At 24.9% G+C, this 21,103-nt stretch overlaps 3 protein-coding genes across 5 annotated transcripts; all 3 read right to left on the bottom strand.

Moving 5' to 3' along the window:
* Positions 1-1,392: 1,392 nt before the first annotated feature.
* On the bottom strand, positions 1,393-9,252 carry LOC102677361 (ubinuclein-1). Its single transcript, XM_006622263.2, has 12 exons — positions 8,916-9,252; positions 6,768-6,887; positions 6,566-6,667; positions 6,217-6,492; positions 5,978-6,137; positions 5,470-5,902; positions 5,244-5,405; positions 5,066-5,146; positions 4,868-4,903; positions 4,261-4,374; positions 3,998-4,177; positions 1,393-3,920 (listed from the first exon to the last, which is right to left on the bottom strand). The coding sequence occupies exons 1-12, from the start codon at positions 9,108-9,110 to the stop codon at positions 2,636-2,638; spliced, it is 3,144 nt and encodes a 1,047-aa protein (XP_006622326.1). The 5' UTR covers positions 9,111-9,252; the 3' UTR covers positions 1,393-2,635.
* On the bottom strand, positions 8,916-13,329 carry LOC102673348 (protein PF14_0175-like). Of its 2 annotated transcripts, XM_031513591.1 has the most exons (10): positions 13,276-13,329; positions 11,701-13,173; positions 11,560-11,615; positions 11,257-11,464; positions 11,016-11,188; positions 10,568-10,929; positions 10,388-10,500; positions 10,212-10,319; positions 9,884-10,104; positions 8,916-9,292 (listed from the first exon to the last, which is right to left on the bottom strand). In XM_031513591.1, the coding sequence occupies exons 2-10, from the start codon at positions 13,107-13,109 to the stop codon at positions 9,186-9,188; spliced, it is 2,757 nt and encodes a 918-aa protein (XP_031369451.1). In that variant the 5' UTR covers positions 13,110-13,173; positions 13,276-13,329; the 3' UTR covers positions 8,916-9,185. The 2 variants fall into 2 exon arrangements, with proteins under 2 accessions (XP_031369451.1, XP_031369452.1); XM_031513592.1 differs by lacking the exons at positions 8,916-9,292; positions 13,276-13,329 and adding an exon at positions 9,526-9,666 and having other exon boundaries at positions 11,701-13,144.
* A 2,942-nt stretch (positions 13,330-16,271) lies between these two features.
* LOC102677128 (neuropeptides capa receptor-like) lies at positions 16,272-20,564 on the bottom strand. Of its 2 annotated transcripts, none has more exons than XM_006622262.2 (6): positions 20,200-20,564; positions 18,777-18,867; positions 18,475-18,671; positions 17,601-17,843; positions 16,667-17,006; positions 16,272-16,523 (listed from the first exon to the last, which is right to left on the bottom strand). In XM_006622262.2, exons 1-6 carry the CDS (start codon positions 20,453-20,455, stop codon positions 16,520-16,522), a joined length of 1,131 nt encoding a protein of 376 aa, XP_006622325.1. In that variant the 5' UTR covers positions 20,456-20,564; the 3' UTR covers positions 16,272-16,519. The 2 variants fall into 2 exon arrangements, with proteins under 2 accessions (XP_006622325.1, XP_006622324.1); XM_006622261.2 differs by having other exon boundaries at positions 16,272-16,519; positions 20,200-20,540.
* Positions 20,565-21,103: the final 539 nt, after the last annotated feature.

Here is a 21,103-nt window from a genome sequence, read left to right as displayed (position 1 = left end):
TATATATATATATATATATTATAATTTGAATATTCAAATGAAGGCACATGATCGTTATTATGATAAATAACTAGATAATATATTTTTTTATCAAAATAAGCCCCTTCTTCGCTATTTAAATAATTTCTTTTACTATCTCTGTATCGATCATCATTATATTCTCTACATGATCATCATAATTATTAAAATTAACAAAAATAATAAAATAATATTTTAATTTATTATACTAATTTTATATATTATATATATATATATCGATAAATAATTATGTTCTTTTGATTTTCATATTACAATTGCTAAAAATTGTTAAAAATGATTTATTAGTACATTTACCTTCTTATTGTCATTATTTTCGCGTTGTACCTTATCTTTTTCAATATAAAATATGTCATGGAAACCATCCCTAAACAAGTTCGATTTTTACCCATAATCCATTATTCTCGGACGATCTATATCCTCCTTCATCATTATCCTCATAAAAACTTAAATTATTTCCTGATTCGTCTTTATGGTCTTTATTAGTGAAACCGGTTCTGTGATGTCCTTTTTTTTGTAATATCCATTACTTTGTTGTTTAAAAGAATTTTTTTCATAATCGACGACTTCAAATTCTCCTAAACTATGTCGTCCGTTGTTGTGTTCTTTACGAGATGTATCATGATTGCCGTATTTTTTTTCATCTTACTTATGTTCATTAAATCCTAACTGCCCTCTGTTATAAACGGAGTTACCTTGTTTACTTATCTTCTCCTCATCAAAAATTACATTCTCTGCATTGACCTTTTTTTTTGTACGATGTCTGCTAAAAAATAATCTAAATTATTTGTTTTGATTTTGCAGAGTGATTCGATCAGGTACATAAAAACTATATTGAATAAAGAAGAAAAACACAATATATCAAATAAAAAACATGTCAATAGACAGTTTGTTTGTTTCAGTCGGTTTAATCAATTATAGATTTAGATGTAAATGTCTTTAAATAATCTTTAAAGAATTAAATGCATTCTGTATGCATAGATGAAAAGATCCGTAGATGTAATGAATGCATGACCTTTTTTCAGATTTACGCATTAAATTAACCCATCAATCAAAGCGAATCAAAATCTATAAAGATTGTATAAAAATCATTATTAAATTAATGCATTTTATTGAAAATTTTTAAGAATAGAAACAATATGTTTCATCTTTTTTTGTTTTCTATTTATTCTGTTTAAAACACTCATTATTTTAGAATTCCTTTAATATGTTAAAACTTACAAATAATACAAAAAAAGCTTGAAATAAATTATTCGTACGTATATCACATAATATTTACAACTTTTAAATGTTGTTGGAGGCACATCTACAATATACTTATCGGACATAGGTAAGGTAAGAAATATATCGATAATGTAAAAAATATTCAAAACTTATATTTTAAGTCGTCTTTGTGGAAATTCTCGAATGAAGAATTATACAAGACGCTTAATCATATTCTAAGTATCATATGGGTAAGATTAGAGGGGAAAAAGGTGTGGTATATAATACAATCACTAATCATTTTCGTGTTCCAAAAATATCGTAGCTCTTTCTAAAACAGTACTTTCACGCACATTCGCTCGTACATTCTGATTATTAAAATCAACAAGTTTAATGAAGTTACATACCAATTATACAAGTTTATAATTTGTAAACGCAATTTAATAATTGTTCTAGCTAAGGCTTCTAAAAATAGACAATTAAATATTAAACACATGTTTGACTATTTTTTTTTCTTTTTATAAACTGCGCGAAATCTACAGTAATTTTCCGTAATATCTGCCATTTTATTTAACAAGCAAATGAGATAATTTGCTTATAAGTCATAAATTAATTAACAATTTGGAAGGCAAAGATTTTCCGAATACATATCAAAAAATATACACACACACATTACCATGTTTTTTATTATGATGTCATAAAATCATAATAGCCGTTCGTGCGCAAAAGGAACACCGTTCAAAACATTCTTTATCGCTCTGTGATTTAGGGTGGTTAAATATTTATTATATATTAGATGATATTGTGAAAAAATAAATTTTTTATTCCACTTCTTATATTCTGGCAGTATGCAAAATTAAGAAAAACACTTCACAACTAAATTTCTTTTATAAAACATTAATATGCGATCTATCACATATCAAAGACTTTTAATTATTGTTGATAGACTTATATTAAAATCGTCAAACAGCAATATGCTTATAATAAAAAAATTTCAGACCACCCCATTCACAGCGATGAATGGACGTTAACTTATTTACAAGTGTTTATACGATTAACATACTTCCATAATTTACGCTTACTTTGTACATGCGCATTTTCAAATTACTACGAATGAATATATTTACACAATTTGGCGGTTTGTTAAAATATTTAAAAATTGGTGCGATACAATGTGATCGCGGCACGCTATATTAGTTGCATATGATTTTGGTCGTCCATAATATCGCGACTAATGGAAGAAGTTCTGATCAATTTCACACTAATTTATCATCAAAAATAATACAGATCTACTGAAAAATCCGCCTATAGGTCTCTATGAAATTATTATCTGTTCACTGGCATTTTCATCCTGTTTAACATAATTTACGTCTATAGTGTACACTATCTGATAATATTACCATTGTGATTCTTCTTTAGATTTAAGTTTAACGTCTTTTTTTAAATATAAGCGTGAATATTCATCTTGATAAGTAGCACATTGTGTATTCGATTTGTTAGATTTTTGTATATTACTATTAATTGGTGAATTACTCGGTGAGTATTTCATTTCTTGTAATTCTTGTAATTCTTTTAACGATCTCATCACCATTTGAACATCTTTTTCTTGTTCTGACGGTTGTACCGCATTACTTACTAAATCATCTAAAATAAGTCCAGCGTCTTTTCGTTTATCAGATATTCCTCTTGAAGATGCGTCGTCGTTAAAAATTTGACTTAAATAATTAGTAGCAGCAATTGTTTCTTCATTTTGTCTCTGTTCTTGTTCTTCTTTTGTAAGTGATGGTTGCTGCTGTTGCTGTATAGGCACTACATCCGAATTAATATATCCTAATTGTTTATCTAATACCTTTTGATCTTTTTTCTTTTTCTTAACATCATGCGACTTGTGTTTACTTTCAACACATCGCTCCCGTTTTTTATCTCTTTTTTCAGTCTTATTAACCAAATCAATATCTTTATCTTCTAATTTTTTATCATTCTTTATATCGGTATTTTCATTCAATAATCTATGTTTTAGAGATACCGTTTTTGAAAGTGAAGATGATTGATTTGATGTGGAATAATTAGAATGTTGTGATTGCGTACATGAATATGAAGCTTCCTGTCTGTGTACGGAATGATGTCCACTTTGAGGCACTTCATTTGTATTTGGAAGAACATTTGAAGTTTCAGAATAAGCAGTAATAGAAACTACATCCTTTTTATTTTCATTCATTTTCGTAGATGATTTATGAAAATCATTAACTGGTGTAATAGAAAGAGAACTATTAACTAGGTCCATTAAATTAATTTTCTCCATTTGATTTTTAATAGGTTTCTGAGCCATTAACTGAGCTGTAGGCACAACAGAAATTTTACCTACACTGGAATTATTAGATAAAACTGTTGAATTTTCATGATATTGTCCCGAATTGCCAATATCTTTAGTTTTATCTTTATTCTTTATACTATGTTGCTTTTTCTCTATACTATCACTTGATTTTGTAGTTCCTTGTTTGTAACTAGTAGAATTTTCTGTTACATTTTGGATTTTAGATGCACCTCCTGAGACTTTCTCTTGTGAAAAAGTAGCACTTATACTTGATGCTTCAACTCTCGCAGAACTGTAGATCACATTTTCTGAACTGGTAGTATTACCATTACCAACTTCTTTCAATTTTTTTGTTTTCTTTTTTGTGCTAAAAACAAATTATTTTTCAATAACACATATAATTTTAGAAAAAATTATATACACTCAAATTTGCATGCTACTTACGTAGGTTCAGCTTCACCAACAAACTTTAATAAAGCATGTGTGGTCATATAGCCACGTGGCCATAATGGTAATACTTGACGAACCATAAAAGATCCAACATAAGTATACATATCTAATTTTCTTGGTCTTAAAACATTGTAACATTGACTTTTTATACTTGCGATTTCAGAAACAAGTTTCCTGTAAGAAAAAAAAAAAATGTATATAATATCTTTTGGATATATGTATATATATATATATTATATCCATTTTAAAATATTAACTTTGCTTCTTCAGTCCAAGGAAATCGCTTCCTAGGAATTTTCGATTTATCTGCATCTTCACAAACACCTTCGTCATCAGAACTCTCAACATCTTCAGGAGATCCTTCTATTTCCCTGAAAAATGAAGATATAAACTATAAATAAAGAAAAATGAAACAATTTTTTAAAAATTTATGACACGATAATGAAAAAAATGATGATCACTATTTATTGTGATATAATTTCATAATCTGAGAACTTTCTCTTTTTGTTATGAAACCCTAGATAAAAAATGTATGAAATAGTGAATGTGTGATTATTAAATTTTCAATAAACTTAATTTTATTGTTTGACAAAAAGGATGATATTTATGATAAATTAAACACTGATACTGATGATAAGCCCCGCATTTTTGCTATCTCAACAAGAATAATAAAAAAAAATTTTTTTTAATTTAGAACTATCAACATAAGAACTATTTTTTTTAAAAATAAGAAATATTGAGAAAGAGATAGCATATATATAAGCATGAATAAAGAAAGGGAAACTAGAAAAGATCAAAGAAACAAAAGATAATAATCAGAAAGGTAAAAATAGAAAAGGTTTCCTCTTACGAGGGGCACCTTACCAACAGTACCGATATATATCCCAGTATAAATGAGGACTAAGAAATAAAAGATTATTATGTAAGTTCCCATTCAAGATTATATAAATATTTAGTTTATATTTTAAAATCACACAAAAATTTTATTAATTCTAATTTTTTTATAAATTTATTAATTTTTTTCTTTATTATCAATAAAAAATATTTACAAAGAATACTTACTTTCCTTCAGCCACTTTTTGACACTCATCTACATATTTGCATACTACAGATGGCATTATTTCATCAATCACTGTTTTTAGCCTACAATAATATTCACATTAATAATTATTAAACAAAATATAAATAAAATCATAAAAAATATATATAAATTAAATTTCTAATATATACATAAAATTACCTTTTTATAAGATCTCTAGTCTTATAATCCACATCCTGCACAAATAATTTTTTTGCTCTATTTTGAAGTGCTACTTTACTACATGGTAAAAATCGTGCGAGATGACCATATGTTTCTAATCTTAAACTCGAAGAAGGAAGTGCCCTCAATTTTTTCTCTAAACTAAAACAAAAATTCTGAAACTTATTTTTTTAAAGATTGAAATATTATATTTCAATCTTCTTACCTCAACAATAATGCATTTACTGCTGCATTAAAAAATTTAGCTTTTCCTTCTTTATTGTTTTCAGCACACGCTTTTAATTTATTAACTATTTCTACAATGTTTTCTGGAAGAGAATCAGGTAATGGTGCTTCTTCTTTATCAATATCATCACATTCTGATTCTGTACCTATACACCGAGATTTACCGGAATCTGTTGTATCTCTACTTGATTCATCTTCAACTCTTGCAGCATTAACTACACTTTCTATTGCATCATCAATGTTACTATCTTTACCACCTAATTTTTTTAGCTCTAATTTTTTTGTATCATAACCATTACTATTTGACGTCTTTTTTTCAAATTTTTTTATATCAAATTTTTTATCTGATGTATTTTTATTTTTTTGTGTATCTATTTTATCAGATTTCTTTTTATCTTCTTGATCTTCTGAAACTGAAAATTATATTATATTATTATAAAAATGAATATATCATATTATTATATTATAATGTTATATGAGTACATTACCTTCAGCATCTGTAGTTTCTCCTTTCTCTTTTCGTCTACTTAAAGTATCTCTATCTTGTTGAAAATTTTGCTGATCTTGAGAATTTTGTTGTTTTTTCTTCTTTTTAATAATATTTTCATGACTCTGTTTCTTTTCACCATTTTCATCTATCTTTTGTTTCTAAAAAAATAAAAAAAATAAAAATATTTAATATATTATTACAATAAAAATAATAATATTATATTATAATTTCAATTACTTTATTTCTTGGTTGATCACCAGTAATATCTTCAGTATCATCTTCATCTGATGAACTAAGATTTCGTTTTTCTGATCTTTTTGGACTATCCACATCCTCTGTATCTTCTTCACTACTTTCACTGCTTTCGTCATCATTGCTTTGATTATTATTATTATTATTGTTATTATTATGAACCAATAAATGCCGATCTGTTGTCCGAAATTCAAGAGCTCCACAGTTAATATAAAATCCTCCATGTGCTGTGGTCATCTCTTCTGGTACAATTTCATCATACTAAAATCATTAAATGATATATAATATGCTAAATATATATTAAATAACAATAATATTTAAATATGTTACATACTGCATCGGTATTGTCGATAAAAGAATCATTTTCATCATATCCAGCTCCCAAATCCACATAATCATCATATTTATGTCGTTTCCTACCCATAGTAGAAGTTCCCTGCAAAATTTAAAATTTCCATGTATAATGAGAATAAATTTTCATAATTCGATATGTACTGGAATTATTATAAATTCTTAAAAAATTACGTTTTACATACATATTTCGCTTCAAACCGTCTTGCCATATCTCGAAGCTTATCATCATCATCATCGTCATCGAAAGATAATCCATTGCTTGCATTTTCATCTCCCCGTTTCAATTCTTTCCTACGTTTTTTCTATAAAAAAAAATTTATTTTTATTAAACTGAATATTATAATATATTAAATTAATTGAATATTATTTAAACATCAATTTTTAATGTTGAAAAAAAACCTATGAATCTAGCTTTAGCTCAATTTAATATTTTAATGAAAATGCTTTTATTTTTATTTTAATATTAAAAAATTATTTTGCATATACATTTTATAAATTTTTATATTTTTAATATTTTATAAATTTATTAATTATAACATTTCGATGTATAAGATTTATTTAAATATATCATAAAAATAAATTAATATTTTTACAATTTATTTGTTGATAAACATTTAAATAAAAAATTATTTCATCAATTAAATATTGATATATAATATAATATATAATATAATAATATATAATATAATATATACTATATATGAAATACATATTCAGGAATATGAATATAAAAAAAGAAGGATGAATTGATTCGAAAGAGAGCATAAACTGTTCATTCATATCAGGAGCACATACTATATGCAGATTGTCACTACTATTCTTTCTTTCGGGACGCGTAACTCCTTGTTATCTTCTACTCTCCTAATATGAGAGACGCTACCACGTGTGATTGATCGTAACAAAAATATAATTATCAATAAATTGAAACTATATATATGTAAATTATATCTAAATTAATAGTCTTATTTCAAATATATGACATATTGAATTTTTATAATTACATATATTATTATTAAAAAGAAAAATTTATTACAAAAATTTGAATAATGCAAAATAAATTTATAAAATAATAATATACATTTTTTTTTTATATAAAATAAATTTATTTTATATGTGATATAAAATATCACATCATAATATAGATGAAAAAATAATTTTTTTCATAAAAAGTATAATACATATAAAATTTAATACATTTACATGATATGCAAATTTTTCTTCTTATGTTTATAACAAATATCATATAAAAATAAAAATTGTTACTTTTATATTTTATTGTAAATATAAAAATTATAACGTAATTTTTTTGCAAAAAATTCTATAAAATCTTAAAAATTATAATTGAAATGAGAATCATTTTAGACTAATTAAATTTTTTTAATTTAAACTGAGCTAGTTTTCCTTTTTTTTTTTGGAATAATGTAAATAATTTATACATTTTAATAAATATTAAAAAAAATAATATAACTGATAGAAATACTAAAATAAATATGATATAAAAATAAAAAAAATGATGTAGAAAATAAATGTATTTTATAATATTCATTTAATTTGAATGCAATGTATTTCACTCGTATCGACAATCACGTTTTCTCTTGATGCATCGATCTCAAAAGTAATAATAATTATATATATATATATATATAAAAGATCATTGAGATAAGATATAAATTAAATTGTTATTTACAAAAATAAAAAAATAATGAAAGTATTATAGTTTGATAAAGATGTTTTTAAAGTAAGATGTATACCATTTTGGTGAATTTCTAATTTCAAATAATATTAACATATTCTAGTAAGTCTATTATTTTTTACATATATAGAATAATGATTGTCATGAAAACGAATGTTAAACACTCGTTCATAATCATGTTTAAAATGAAACATCAAACATACGGTATTTCATGTTAGCAATGTTAACATACGTTAACACGAACGTCCACCGGTAATGCGTTGTGACGTTTCTATTCGATGGCTTCGAATTGATTATACTTTTTTTTATGAATTTAGATATAATATTAATATATCCTAGCAAAAGATATACAGATAAATAAGAAAAATATATATTACAAAACTGTAAGAATTCGCTCAGTATCTGCGACATGTCAATTCACTTGAATAACGGATACAAGTTCTCTTCGTTTCATGTACTCTGAAAATGGGCGATTCCATTGGCATTTTTGCAGTTTCTTGTCAAAGTGTGTATATAAAATGAAATCATAACCGGTGTTTATATCAAACTAAATGTGTTAGTAAACGTGACCGTATGGATAGGTATCATGGGTTTCATTTTCTGTTCGATAGATTAACGAGTGAAAGGAAGAACTGACCTCGGCTGCTTTGAGGAGTTGTGCATAGTTGAACTCAGGACATGCCTTCTCGTTCGACTCTGGCAGGGTAAGTGTAAAGCGGAAGGAGGGCGCGAGCTGTTTGCCCTTTTCCCCTTTTTTCTCCTTTTTTGTGGCGTAGCCCAAGGACTCCGGAAACTCCAAGGTTTGCAAAGGTACCCTTTTAGCTTCTGACATTCCTACATTTGCACCGAACTCAACGCGGATTATGGAAATACTGCGAACACTGCGGTAACAACATGGTCCTCTCTCTTAAACACCGCACCGACACCGCCACTCGCACGTCGCCATCTTCGGCTCGACTGTTTTTAGAGTGCGCTGTTGATGCCGCCGCCACACCGTGAATTTAACGCATGCGTCTGAAATGCAAGTAGTCTTAAGGTACGTTTTCATTAAAGAGTCGCAATATTTTCGTGAAAACAAGTTCAATCATTTCAATAAATTGGAAATTAAAATTAATTAATCAATTTTACGCATTAATTTATATTATTATAACAATAAGCAATTTTTATTGAAGTATAAGATAATTTAATAATTCTTTATATGGATTATATTTCTCTATTAATTAAAATAAAGGTATGATAATTGTATATATCATTTATTATAAAATTTCAATTACAAATTGATAAATCGCAATTACGTCTATATAATCTAATTATACTAAATTATGACTACAAATATTATTTATCCTGTCTATAATAAACATTTCGTTTCATAATTTACATTCCAATGCCTGCAATGGTAAAATCATGTCAGTCATATAAATTATAAAATAATCATATAAAATATGAATAGTCAAAAGTATCTGAAATACATAATCTCTAAATAAAATAATAAAATTTAAAAAAATGCTAAATATAATTTTAATTAACTTATTTAATTAATAATATTTGGATTATTTTCAATATTTTCTTGTTTTTTCGCAATTTTAATTGCTGAAAATTGCTGACCTAAAAGTTTCATTACTGCAGCATGTCCTATATTACGTTCTTTTTTTACAGAATTATAGTTTTCTTTTACATAAAGTGCAAATGCTGAAGGTTCTCTTTTTGGTGTTTGCATTTGTACAGTTCCAGATTTTGTTGTTTTATTTAATAATAACTCAAATTTTCCATAGCAATGTCCACATCGTTTCTTTTCAATATCCAGAGATTTAGAATGTCTTCCAATACTATAATAAAGTTTAAAAAGTTAAGTTAATATATATTTCAAAGTTGTTTACACACACATACACACACACATATATTTGAAAGCATAATTATATACAAAGCATTGTACCTGTATCCACAATTTATACATTTATATGTAAATTTAGTTTTAATTTTGTAATCATGACATCTTCTTATTGGTGGTAATTCAGGAAATATTTTCATAGCTTTATTAGCCCTAAAATACTACTAATTAAAATAATTGTTAAATAAATATAAAAATAATAAATACTTAAAATAATATACCATTTTGTCCAAAATGGACCATGTCCATCAGAGATTCCATTTATTAACCATGCAGCTGCATGGCACATTTCATGAATTAAAGTATCTCTAAGTCTATCTGGAGTATCTAAAATCTATATATAATTTTTTTAATTTTTTAAATTATTTCAATAATTGTATTTAAAAAATATATAAATATACCTTTGTTGCTAGAACTATTCGTGATGATTTTACAATACCACCAAGTGTTTTTACTGATTTCTTATTATAACAAAAACCAGCAGTTCCTCTCATACGAACATTCCATTCTATTGACATATCTTCTGGTAATTCATTATCAAATACTTTCTCATTATATAGTTTGTACAAGTATTTACATAAATTTTCCTTATTATTTTTATAATCTAATCTATATTTTTTAGCATCTGGATGTACATTAGTAAGAGAAATATTTTCACTTAAAGACGCTAAGAAGCTGTTATGTTTTTTATAATTTGGATTGTCAGAAGTTAATTTATTTTGTGTCTTTAATTTAGGTATTTCTTGTATAGTTTTAATAAAATCTAGAAATATATATACAATCTAGTATATAAATTCATATGATCATATAATTTATGTATATAATGTATTATATTTGTTATATATATACCTTTCTTAATTGTAGATTTTGGTGGTATTTCATCACCAGGATCAAATTCACTAGTGCTTGAATCTTCACTTTCATTATTGAATGATAACTTTCTTCCTCTTATGTTAAATATTTGATTCCTGTTATCTATATTATCATTATCTTCAGAATCTGTATCACATATTTCAATAGCTCTGAAAAATAAAATAACATTATTAAAAAAATTTTTTTTATTATAAACTATTTATAAATCAATTATTACCGTTGTACAATTGATGGAAATACTGTTTTCGATTGTGTACTATTTTGTGTACTTGATACTCTTGGATTTGTTAATGCAGTATAATATAAACTTTCATTTTCACTTCCTGATGATGTTTGATCATTTATAAAAGTATCATCTTTTCGTTTCATATTTTTTCGTACACTTTTCTTTTTTGATCGATTTTGTAATTTTAAATCTCTTAAAGCTATAAATTGTATTTAAAATTATTAAAACTATCTTTTTAAAATAAGTGTAAAATATAATTTAATAAATATAATCATCTACAATATAATTACTTACATGTGTTAGAACTGTCTGAATCTGATATATACAATCTTTCTCTATTTATTATCTTTCTGTAACAATAAATTTATAAATCTTATTTACTATTAATGTATAATTATAGTATAATATAGTATAATATATAATAATTATAATCACCTTTCAGTTTGAACAGCTCTATTTTTTGTAGTAGTTGCTTGTTTAATTGTATTAATCATTCTTGGTTCAGATTTTGGAAACAATACATCAGCCTTATTGCGCCAAGATTTACCATATAATTTATCTAATATATCTGCACAGTCCCTGATATCTATATTTTGGGATGTATTTGTTTTTGGAATTGAAAATTTATTATCATTAATATGAGTTTTGTGTGATGTATGAAATTCATAATTTTTTTCTTTTTGAACAAATTCATTTATTATAGTTTGACGTAATACTGTGGGATTAGATGTTTTATTGCATTTTGAATCTATATTTTTACTTTCATTTATAGGTAATTGATTTATTTTTCCTCTATTGTTTGGAGTTTCATAATTCATTTCTAATCTTTCCAAACTGCTATTTCCAGAACTTTTATCATGCTTATTAGTAAGAGGCACAATATCAAGTGAACTATCACTTTGAGAATCAGGTAAATTTGTCATAAGCCATTGTGAAATTTGTTTTCTTTTTCTTTCTGATAGTTTAATAGATGTTGTATCTTTTTCTATATATGGTGCATTTAAAAATTTATTAACACGAGTTTTATAAGAATGTGTAAGATTCATTTGAGAATCTTGAATAATATCACTTTCAGAATCCTCTTGAGTTTCATCAATAAATATATTATTTGTTTTTAAATTATTTTTAGGTGAAATAGCTGGATGTATAATATTGTTATCTATTTCTTTATTAGATATCACATTTTTTTCTTTTTGAATTTTAGGTGATTCATATATTATCCGTGTAGATTTTATATTTTTTATAATATTTTTAGAATCTTCTTTTGAAATTTTTTTTTTTAAATCACTATTAATATGAGACGTGGTTTTAGGTAATTGAATAATATCATTAGAATTTTTCAAATTATTAATATCAGTAGTATTAGTATTGCATTGAATATTTGTTTCTGATATATCATTAACTCTATTTTCTCTGGTACAACTACTGATATAACTACTATTTGTCCTCTTAGAAGTTGTTATATATTCTTGTCCACTACTACTAGATGAAAAGTCATCAGATATAGGCAATATATTATTTTTTTTTAGAATATCTTTTCTTTCTTGAAAATTATTAATAAAATAGGATTTTTTATTTGCTCTCCAAGATTGGAAATATTTTTCATTTGTAATATCTATAGAATCAGAATCTGAAGAATCTTCAATATAAATAGTATTATCTATTGTAGGATGATTATTTGATGTTGATCCTAAGACATATTTAGGTATAGAACAAGTTGATTTAGAACTGGAGTCACTCATTATTATTACATCTGCATCATTAACATTTTGAACATCAGATATATTAGAATCTTGTGACAATTTTAAACAAAAATTTTGAGAATTATAAAAAGATTCTGTCATTTTTATATTAGATTCTATCTTTACATCATTTTTATTACAGTCTTCGAATTGTGCTTTATATTTGCTACAAGATTCATTTCCTATTAAAATTATCAAAAAAATTTAAGTTTACATACAAAATATACATACATATATATTTATATAAAATATAAAATTAATTACTTACTGTAATTAGGCATACTTTTTTTAATAAACAATCTAAATAGTCTAAATATTTTATTACATTTTTATATGCTGATTAAAATACTCTCATATGAATAAAAAACATAAGTGTAAACAAAAACAAATAGTGAAATTGGAGAGTAAAATTAAAGTTATCATATACATTTATAAAAATGTAAACAAATAATATAATAATCAGTTTAAAAGTTTTATTGTATTATAAAATAAAACAGTTTTTTGCTCAAATTTTATTTTACATATATATATTATGTTAAAATAACTATAAAATTGAGAATAATATTCACTATTCACTATTCACATTTGAATAAGTACGTTAAAATTTTATATCAGTATAGCCAACTATTAACATCAAAAAGAACTAGAATGTTATAAGTCATAGATAAATTATAATATAGATCTACTATTATATGCATATTATTTATATGTATCAATATATATATTACGTATCAAAAATAATACAAACTTTTTTACCATTTTAATATTATTCTCATAAGCATAAAATATTCAGCATAAAATAATATTGCACTAATAATAGTTGGAATTAAAATTAAATTTTTATTTAAAATAAAATAAGTTTTATTTTATAATCTTAAATAAAATATTAAATTTTATATTTGTAATAATGAATAATTAAGAAAAAATTAAAGAAAGAAAATTATATAATTATATATTAATAATTACATTATTTGTGATTGCCATCATTAAATTATTTAATTAAATAGAAAAAAATTTAATAATTTCTTAGAAAATTAATAACTATGATTGATTAATATCTCTTTTCAATGAAAAAATGGTATAGATGAATTAAAAAATGAATAAAAACATGCAGAAAATATATATATCAGATTTGATAATATAATTATGAGTATAATAATAAAATTGTTATGAAACATATTAATATAAATATACAAGCAAAATATCGAACTATCTTCGATATGATTAAATATTGAAATTGATTCTACAAATTTGTTAATAAAACATTATAACTTTAAAAATAGATTTCTTGAAATTAGTTCTGTAAATTAATTGTCATTTATTATTGCATTCTCTAAATTGGATAAAATTGATTATATCATTTCTTCATTGAGAAGAGATTTGACATCAATCTAGATAATAAGTCCAGATATTAATTTTGGATTGTTTTCATAAGTTCTGAAAAGTTGATTTAACTGCTCAAAATCATATTATTAATGATATATTATATGATATGAAAGATGTAATCATTTATGATAAAAAAACTCAATGAAAATAGGATAATTTGCATTGATTATAATTTATCATAGTCATTCAAAATATCTCTTTAAATAATTTACTATTTTACTAATTATTATCTTTTATATCTCTTATATCGTAAATTGTTAATCATCTATTGCAAAAATTAGAATTCAAATAAGTGGCCAAAACGAAAATAAATTTTATCAGAGATAAAATAATATTAAGTATTGCTGAATAGATATTATGAATTTCACTAAAAGTTTTAAGTTTTAACAATTTTGTCGAAGAAAATTCGTTAAAAAAAAAAAGAATTAATATTTTAGTGAATAAGTAATAAAATAAACTAGATAAAAAAAATTCTTTAAATTAGCTTTCATTAAAATGTAATAAGATAGTTGTAATAAAAGAATTATAGCAAATGTTTTATATTGTTTCTTGATAAAAAAATAAAAATAATGATAATAATGTTTCTTTCTTTTATTATTAACATTCAATAAAATAATATTTTAACACTTAATTTCAATAAGGTAAATTAAATTATGCAAAGATTTTCATTAAAACTTTTTGATTTAATCATAAAGTTTTTGATTTTGGAAATCTTAATAACAAAATTATGGAAATTTTAAATTCGATTTTTGATTGATATATATTAAGTTATATGTATATTGTATATTTGATCATATATTTTCTATCAAATATTATAATGAGAAAATACTTATAAAAATCGTTGCTCTTTTTATTACTTGAAAAAACTCTATGTTTTACAAATCCCAAAATGAAGAATAATGATAAAAAACTGTAAGAAGGACTATAAAAAGACTGTAAAACTATAAAAAAAATAAAATTTCAAATTCAAATCTTAGAATTGTCAAATATTGTCTGCAAATATATTTTTTAAATTAAAATATATTTGTACAAAATTGTATTAAAAAAAAGAATTGAGAAAAAAAATTAAATTGAAAAGGTTTTAAAATTATTAATCGTAATATAAATGTAATAATATATTTAATATAATAATATATATAATATTACAATCTAATCAAATGTGTTTACATGTGTAATAGATTTATAGTCAATATATTGTATATATATATATATACATATAGTATATTAATAATCGTGTTGTGTTATATGATTCGAAAGAAAGCTACTATTTATCGTGTATATTTATCTATATACAATATTTAACACGAAAATTTAATACCAAAAATTCACCAAAATCAAATCGATATTAAATCCATAATATTTTTCATCGTTATAATATAATTATATTCTATATGCGTATTATTAGTTCGTCCATATTTTTATAGTTTTTCTTGAAAAATTTTTCTCATATTACTCAAAAATTATGTCTTTAAGTGTCAACTAATCATAATAAAAATTCATCAATTTTTTCGACTGAAATATCAAATTTAATAACTTTTAATGTTATTATCGTAAATATTTTAAGGCTATATTTGTTGAAAGATAATATATTTATACCTTATATTCCATCATACATTTTTCCGAACATCACATAAAATTTGAATATCAAAATAATATTTTTCAATTATATCGATTCACATTTTTCGTTATATCTCAAATGCAAGAATTTTGAAACGTGTGAATTAATTTTCTTAACAAGATAAGTCAGAAATTAATGGATTAAAAAAGTAACCGCTGTTTTAAAGGTTTAAAATAAACGATATTTTCATGTTAATATTCCGAAATTAATAATTTATACCATTCGAAATTTTAACAATATGTATATTTACCCTTTTTTACGATTCAGCAATCAGATATGTGTCTCGTTTGTAGATGTATTATTGTCAGACACTTGATATTTGAGACGTCCATTTTTCGTATGTACCAAAACCGATGATTTTTTTAATTGATTTAAAAACTGTGCAGTTACAATTTCGTTGTTTTCCGCTGTCAACGAATCATTTGCAAATACATTTTGTCGCTTTTCTCTATGGTCTAGCTGCGCTTCCCCTCGTAAGTTGTTTTCCATGCGGCTCGATGCGTTGTATCTACCTCGGGAACAATTCCCAAAGTTAAATTCGTTTATGAACTTTCATGTAATAAACAATTCAGAATTCAGGAAAATTTTAGAAAGAGATACGAGATTAACGACTAACGAGGGACATGTTTTTAATTATATATGAAATTTAACTTACATGTTACAACTATTTTGTCTATTTGCACTTCTTCCACGAAAAACCTGAGATCTTTTGTTACCACAAATTATACTCGAATTTCTCACGCTACTTAGGCCGGTTCTGGGAATGGATGGATTGCTAGGCGAGCATCGACACGTTTCTTTAAAAGCGTTCCGATATTTCGCGCTCATCACATTATACAAGATAGGATTAATAGTCGTGCTGAAGTAGTAAAGACAACCAGTGAGCGGATATACCCACTGGTTTATGTCATCGTACGTCGAGTCCTCATACACATATAATAATCGTTGAACATGAAACGGCGCCCAACAGATGAAAAATGTGATCACCACGGCACCTGTAGAATCAATTCGAAGCACGATTTCTTTCTATCATTGGCTTCAGTCTCTTCGTATCAGCAGTGAATATTTTATACCAAATTTCATTTACTTACTATTCTATTTCTTTCCTTTTTATCTTTTGATTTTTTTTATAATTTTTCATAAAAAAAAATAAAAAATATTTACAATGAATTTCAAAGAAAATAAGTGGCAATGCTTATGAATAAATTAAAATAAAAATTAAAGATTTTAAAGAAGGAAAAAAATTAATCGAGTAATAAAATTTTCAAATGTTTTTCCAGCGAGCAAGAATATTCTTATTTTCAGATGTCACATATTATCGACAAGGTGAAAATTGTCTGTGGTATAATGATCTCAAAGAGTTTGACGTCCACGTCAAACGTCAGTTTCCTCATCAATTTCTAAAACACATTCCTTGATAGGATATAATCTATGTGGAATAATGTCTGTCGTCATGGTTGAATCAGTTTCTCATATTTACTGGCACGGCAAAGATATACGCGTGTTAATGTTGTAATTTACGAGCACATTAAAACTTTATGGATATATATAAAGAACGGAATAATGTTTATTTAAGATTGATTATTTACTCAGCATTCGTGTGATGGTTTTTCGTGACTGGACTTGTTTCGTTTCCCCGTGAACGTATCCCTCGACGTTCTCCGCAAGGCTGTCACTTTGTATTCGTAATCCTATCCGAATATAAAGCACCGCGATAAATGCCATTGGTATGAGGAAAAAGAGAATGCAGCTAAGTTGATAGAGAGGAAATTCAGGCATGTTTTCTTTTAGCATCGCACAAATCGCGGATTCTTCTGAATTTCGTTTGGAATCTGTAAATGAAAACGCGAAACATTCAGCAAAACATTCAGAAAGAGAATTCGTATCGAAAACCAGTGAAATATATGAAATATATATACATGATCAAAATATATTTCTGAAAAATATTTCTAATCGCGTTTCCTGCTCTCATTTGTTCCTGATTTTCCAAACCATTCATTATTCAATCAATAAATTTTTATTATTGACTAAATTTTCGGCTCATAAACTGTATTTGTAATTCAATAGTTCATATGATTGAGTAAATATCTGATATTGTCTGTACCGATCCTAATGGAAAATTATATTAATATAATATCATTTGTAATACGAATGTATGACATTTATACGTTTATTCGTTATAGTTTGAATTTCTATTTATTATATTAATATAATATCATTTGTAATACGAATGTATGACATTTATACATTTATTTCCTATTAGTTGTTTAAATTTCTAGCCTATATATCTAATTATATAAATTGTATAATGATCTAGAATTATTTCTCGTTCTTCTATCAACTTTCATTGTGTAAACGTAGAAAAATTTGAAAAAATTTGAAAAAAAAATTTTTTTTTTTAATATGAATAATAATTAAAAAACCATAAAAAATGAAAATATACAATTTTGCTCAAGAACTCACTTTGTGGATATTCAACGTAATTGATATCGATGTAAGTTGCGAATGGCATAGCAAAAATTAAAGCTATCAGCCATGCACCAAAGATAGACCGTATAGCACGTTTCAGACCGCTTCGATAATGACGAAGAGGATGATAAATTGCCAAATATCTTTCTATTGAGAATGCCACTATAGTTAATACTGACACGTAAGAGGACCTTCAAAAAGAAAATTCTTGTATTTCTATGTAAATTTGATATCTTTTTGTTTTCTTTAGCGTTATTTGCTTCTAATATTTTTCATTTTTCATTACGTTGACTCACGTTTCAGAGACGTACGCTCTTAGTTTGCATATTCCTAATCCCCATTGCCATGGATATTGTTGCCAAAATACACTCAGTTCAAAGGGTAAACCTGAAAATCAATCGAAAAATTCGTACTCATACGCATGCTATAACCATTTTCATAGAAATTGATGCTTTTCTTTGATTGACACACTTCGTTTATGAAATTATCATATCGCATTAGGATAAAATGATAGAATTGTGGCGATGAAGTAAAAATCATTCGTATTGAATTTATTCGTTCAATTTCTTTTCATGATCGACGATACAAATAATTTAAAATAATTTAGATTGGAAGAAAAGGATAAAATTTCTTATAATAAAGCAGAAACAAAAAAAAGATTCAATAATTTAAATGAGAAACATTCTCTGATCAGATATTTTTCTTATCACAACTTTATCTATGAAATTCAAATTATATTCTTCAAATTATATTCTTCAAATTATATTCGTTTTTACTTAATAAATCAAATAATTAATTAATTAAAATAATTTATTAATTAATCAAATAATTTATTAATTAAAATTTATTAATTAAAATTAATAAATATTATATTAATAAATCAGATTTCGTTAAATTATATTAATTGAATCAATTGAAAAAAGAAAAAATAAAACAAAATAATGATCTCAGAAAAAAATCAGAAATCAGTAAATATAAATTAACTGTAATGTTACTTTCGATGCAAAATAATTTATTCACAGAGATCATGGGTCAACACCCGATACAAATAAAATTGTAACACGAAATTGTTCATTACAGCAAAGAAGATAATTTATTAGCCAACAATTACGATTTAATATGTACCAATTCTGCAAATATTATCTGATATCTGATAATTCTGCGTAAAATTTTGTATTAAGTGAAATTATTAATTTATTGCATATTGGGAAAAAAATAAATCAAATATTACAATAACGAATTATTTGAGATAAATCCTTTTCTTAAAATTTGTTAACTCTTATTTTATTTATTAATACTCTTATTTTATTTTTTTTTTTTATATTTATATGAACTTTCATTTCTAATGTGAATATGATGCTTGAATATAATTTTTATCAATAAAACGAATTCAATGCGTTACACGTGCGTCAAAGTGCAACAGCACAGCACGTAAATCATAAATGATTAATGTTTCGATATCACAAAAGTTCGATATCGTCAAAAGTATCCTTAAGAACTATTTTAAATAATAATTGTAGATTTATAAATCGTATAATATTAATACTTTAATGTTATTAATTTAATAAATAAAATTCTACTCGTAATTGCTATAATTCGTTCATAACTAAATCATTCTTATTGATCAATATATATATTAATTATTAGTAAAATAATATTAATATTAATAAAATATTACTGAAATAAGAAAAAACGAATAACGAGCATCGACAAACTTACCTAGTATTAGAAACAGTAAATCGGATACCGCCAAATTGAACAGGTAATAGTTCGTCGGTGTCTGCATAGTCGGATTTCTCCAAATAACGATGCAAGTGATGATATTGCCAACAAATCCGGTTACAAAAATGATGACGTACGTGAGAGTGATAGGCACTATCAACGTTAGAGGTAAATACTTAGGGCCGCGTACTTTTTCCAAATATTTCAATTCGTCGCTAATATTCTCATAAAATGAATATTCCGACACGTTCATTGTTCATCAATTTCATCACTGTTTGCGATACCAAATCGATTACTTTCCGGTATCTTTTCTCTTAAGTCACATAACAACAAACGTTCTTTCTCACTTTGAAAATTATTTCGAAAACAAAAAAACTCTTTATAAATTATTCGTTTCATACGAATCTTTTCATTGTTCGTCGACAAATTATTCGTCATTAACGATCATCATCATCATTAACATCAAAATTAATTACGTTTGGAAAAAAAAATGTCACGAGATATTTTTACGATAATAACACCGCCACCTCCATTCGAGGGATGATCTGAAAAGCGCACCGTTTGCCAGATCGTGAACAAGTGACGTCTCGCGACTAACTCCTGAGTTCCTCGCGCCCATCTACCACGCACGTAACCAACCCTCTGCTTTAATCCACATAACTCGACCAATAAAATATCATATATCTCGCTAATTCTGATTATCAAGAAGAATTTTTATATGGTTATATACATTTTATATATTTTACAAGTTATTTGCAAAAATTTATCATTCACAGATACATTTCAATATTTTTGCATTCCAGAATAATGATATAAAATTAAATGCATAGACAAATTGAATCTTTCCATAAGATGATAAGCGGTTTTCATTTGGATTTAAATCGAAAAATTGAAAATTTCT

The sequence above is a fragment of the Apis dorsata genome, unplaced genomic scaffold (assembly GCF_000469605.1).
Source record: "Apis dorsata unplaced genomic scaffold, Apis dorsata 1.3 scaffold_683, whole genome shotgun sequence".
NCBI lineage: Eukaryota > Metazoa > Arthropoda > Insecta > Hymenoptera > Apidae > Apis > Apis dorsata.
This window is presented reverse-complemented; position numbering and strand designations above follow the sequence as displayed.

Excerpts from the sequence above, each read along its gene's own strand:
- LOC102677361 (XM_006622263.2), bottom strand. The coding sequence starts at position 9,110 with ATGTCAGAAGCTAAAAGGGTACCTTTGCAAACCTTGGAGTTTCCGGAG. Across the intron at positions 6,668-6,767 it reads GACGGTTTGAAGCGAAATAT|GGAACTTCTACTATGGGTAG; the intron begins GTATGTAAAACG and ends TAAATTTTGCAG. Across the intron at positions 6,138-6,216 it reads GTGATCAACCAAGAAATAAA|AAACAAAAGATAGATGAAAA; the intron begins GTAATTGAAATT and ends TTATTTTTTTAG.
- LOC102673348 (XM_031513591.1), bottom strand. The coding sequence starts at position 13,109 with ATGACAGAATCTTTTTATAATTCTCAAAATTTTTGTTTAAAATTGTCA. Across the intron at positions 11,189-11,256 it reads TTTCCATCAATTGTACAACG|AGCTATTGAAATATGTGATA; the intron begins GTAATAATTGAT and ends TTTATTTTTCAG. Across the intron at positions 10,320-10,387 it reads GGTCCATTTTGGACAAAATG|GGCTAATAAAGCTATGAAAA; the intron begins GTATATTATTTT and ends GTAGTATTTTAG.
- LOC102677128 (XM_006622261.2), bottom strand. The coding sequence starts at position 20,455 with ATGAACGTGTCGGAATATTCATTTTATGAGAATATTAGCGACGAATTG. Across the intron at positions 18,868-20,199 it reads TTTACTGTTTCTAATACTAG|GTTTACCCTTTGAACTGAGT; the intron begins GTAAGTTTGTCG and ends ATTGATTTTCAG. Across the intron at positions 17,844-18,474 it reads TTACGTTGAATATCCACAAA|ATTCCAAACGAAATTCAGAA; the intron begins GTGAGTTCTTGA and ends TTTCATTTACAG.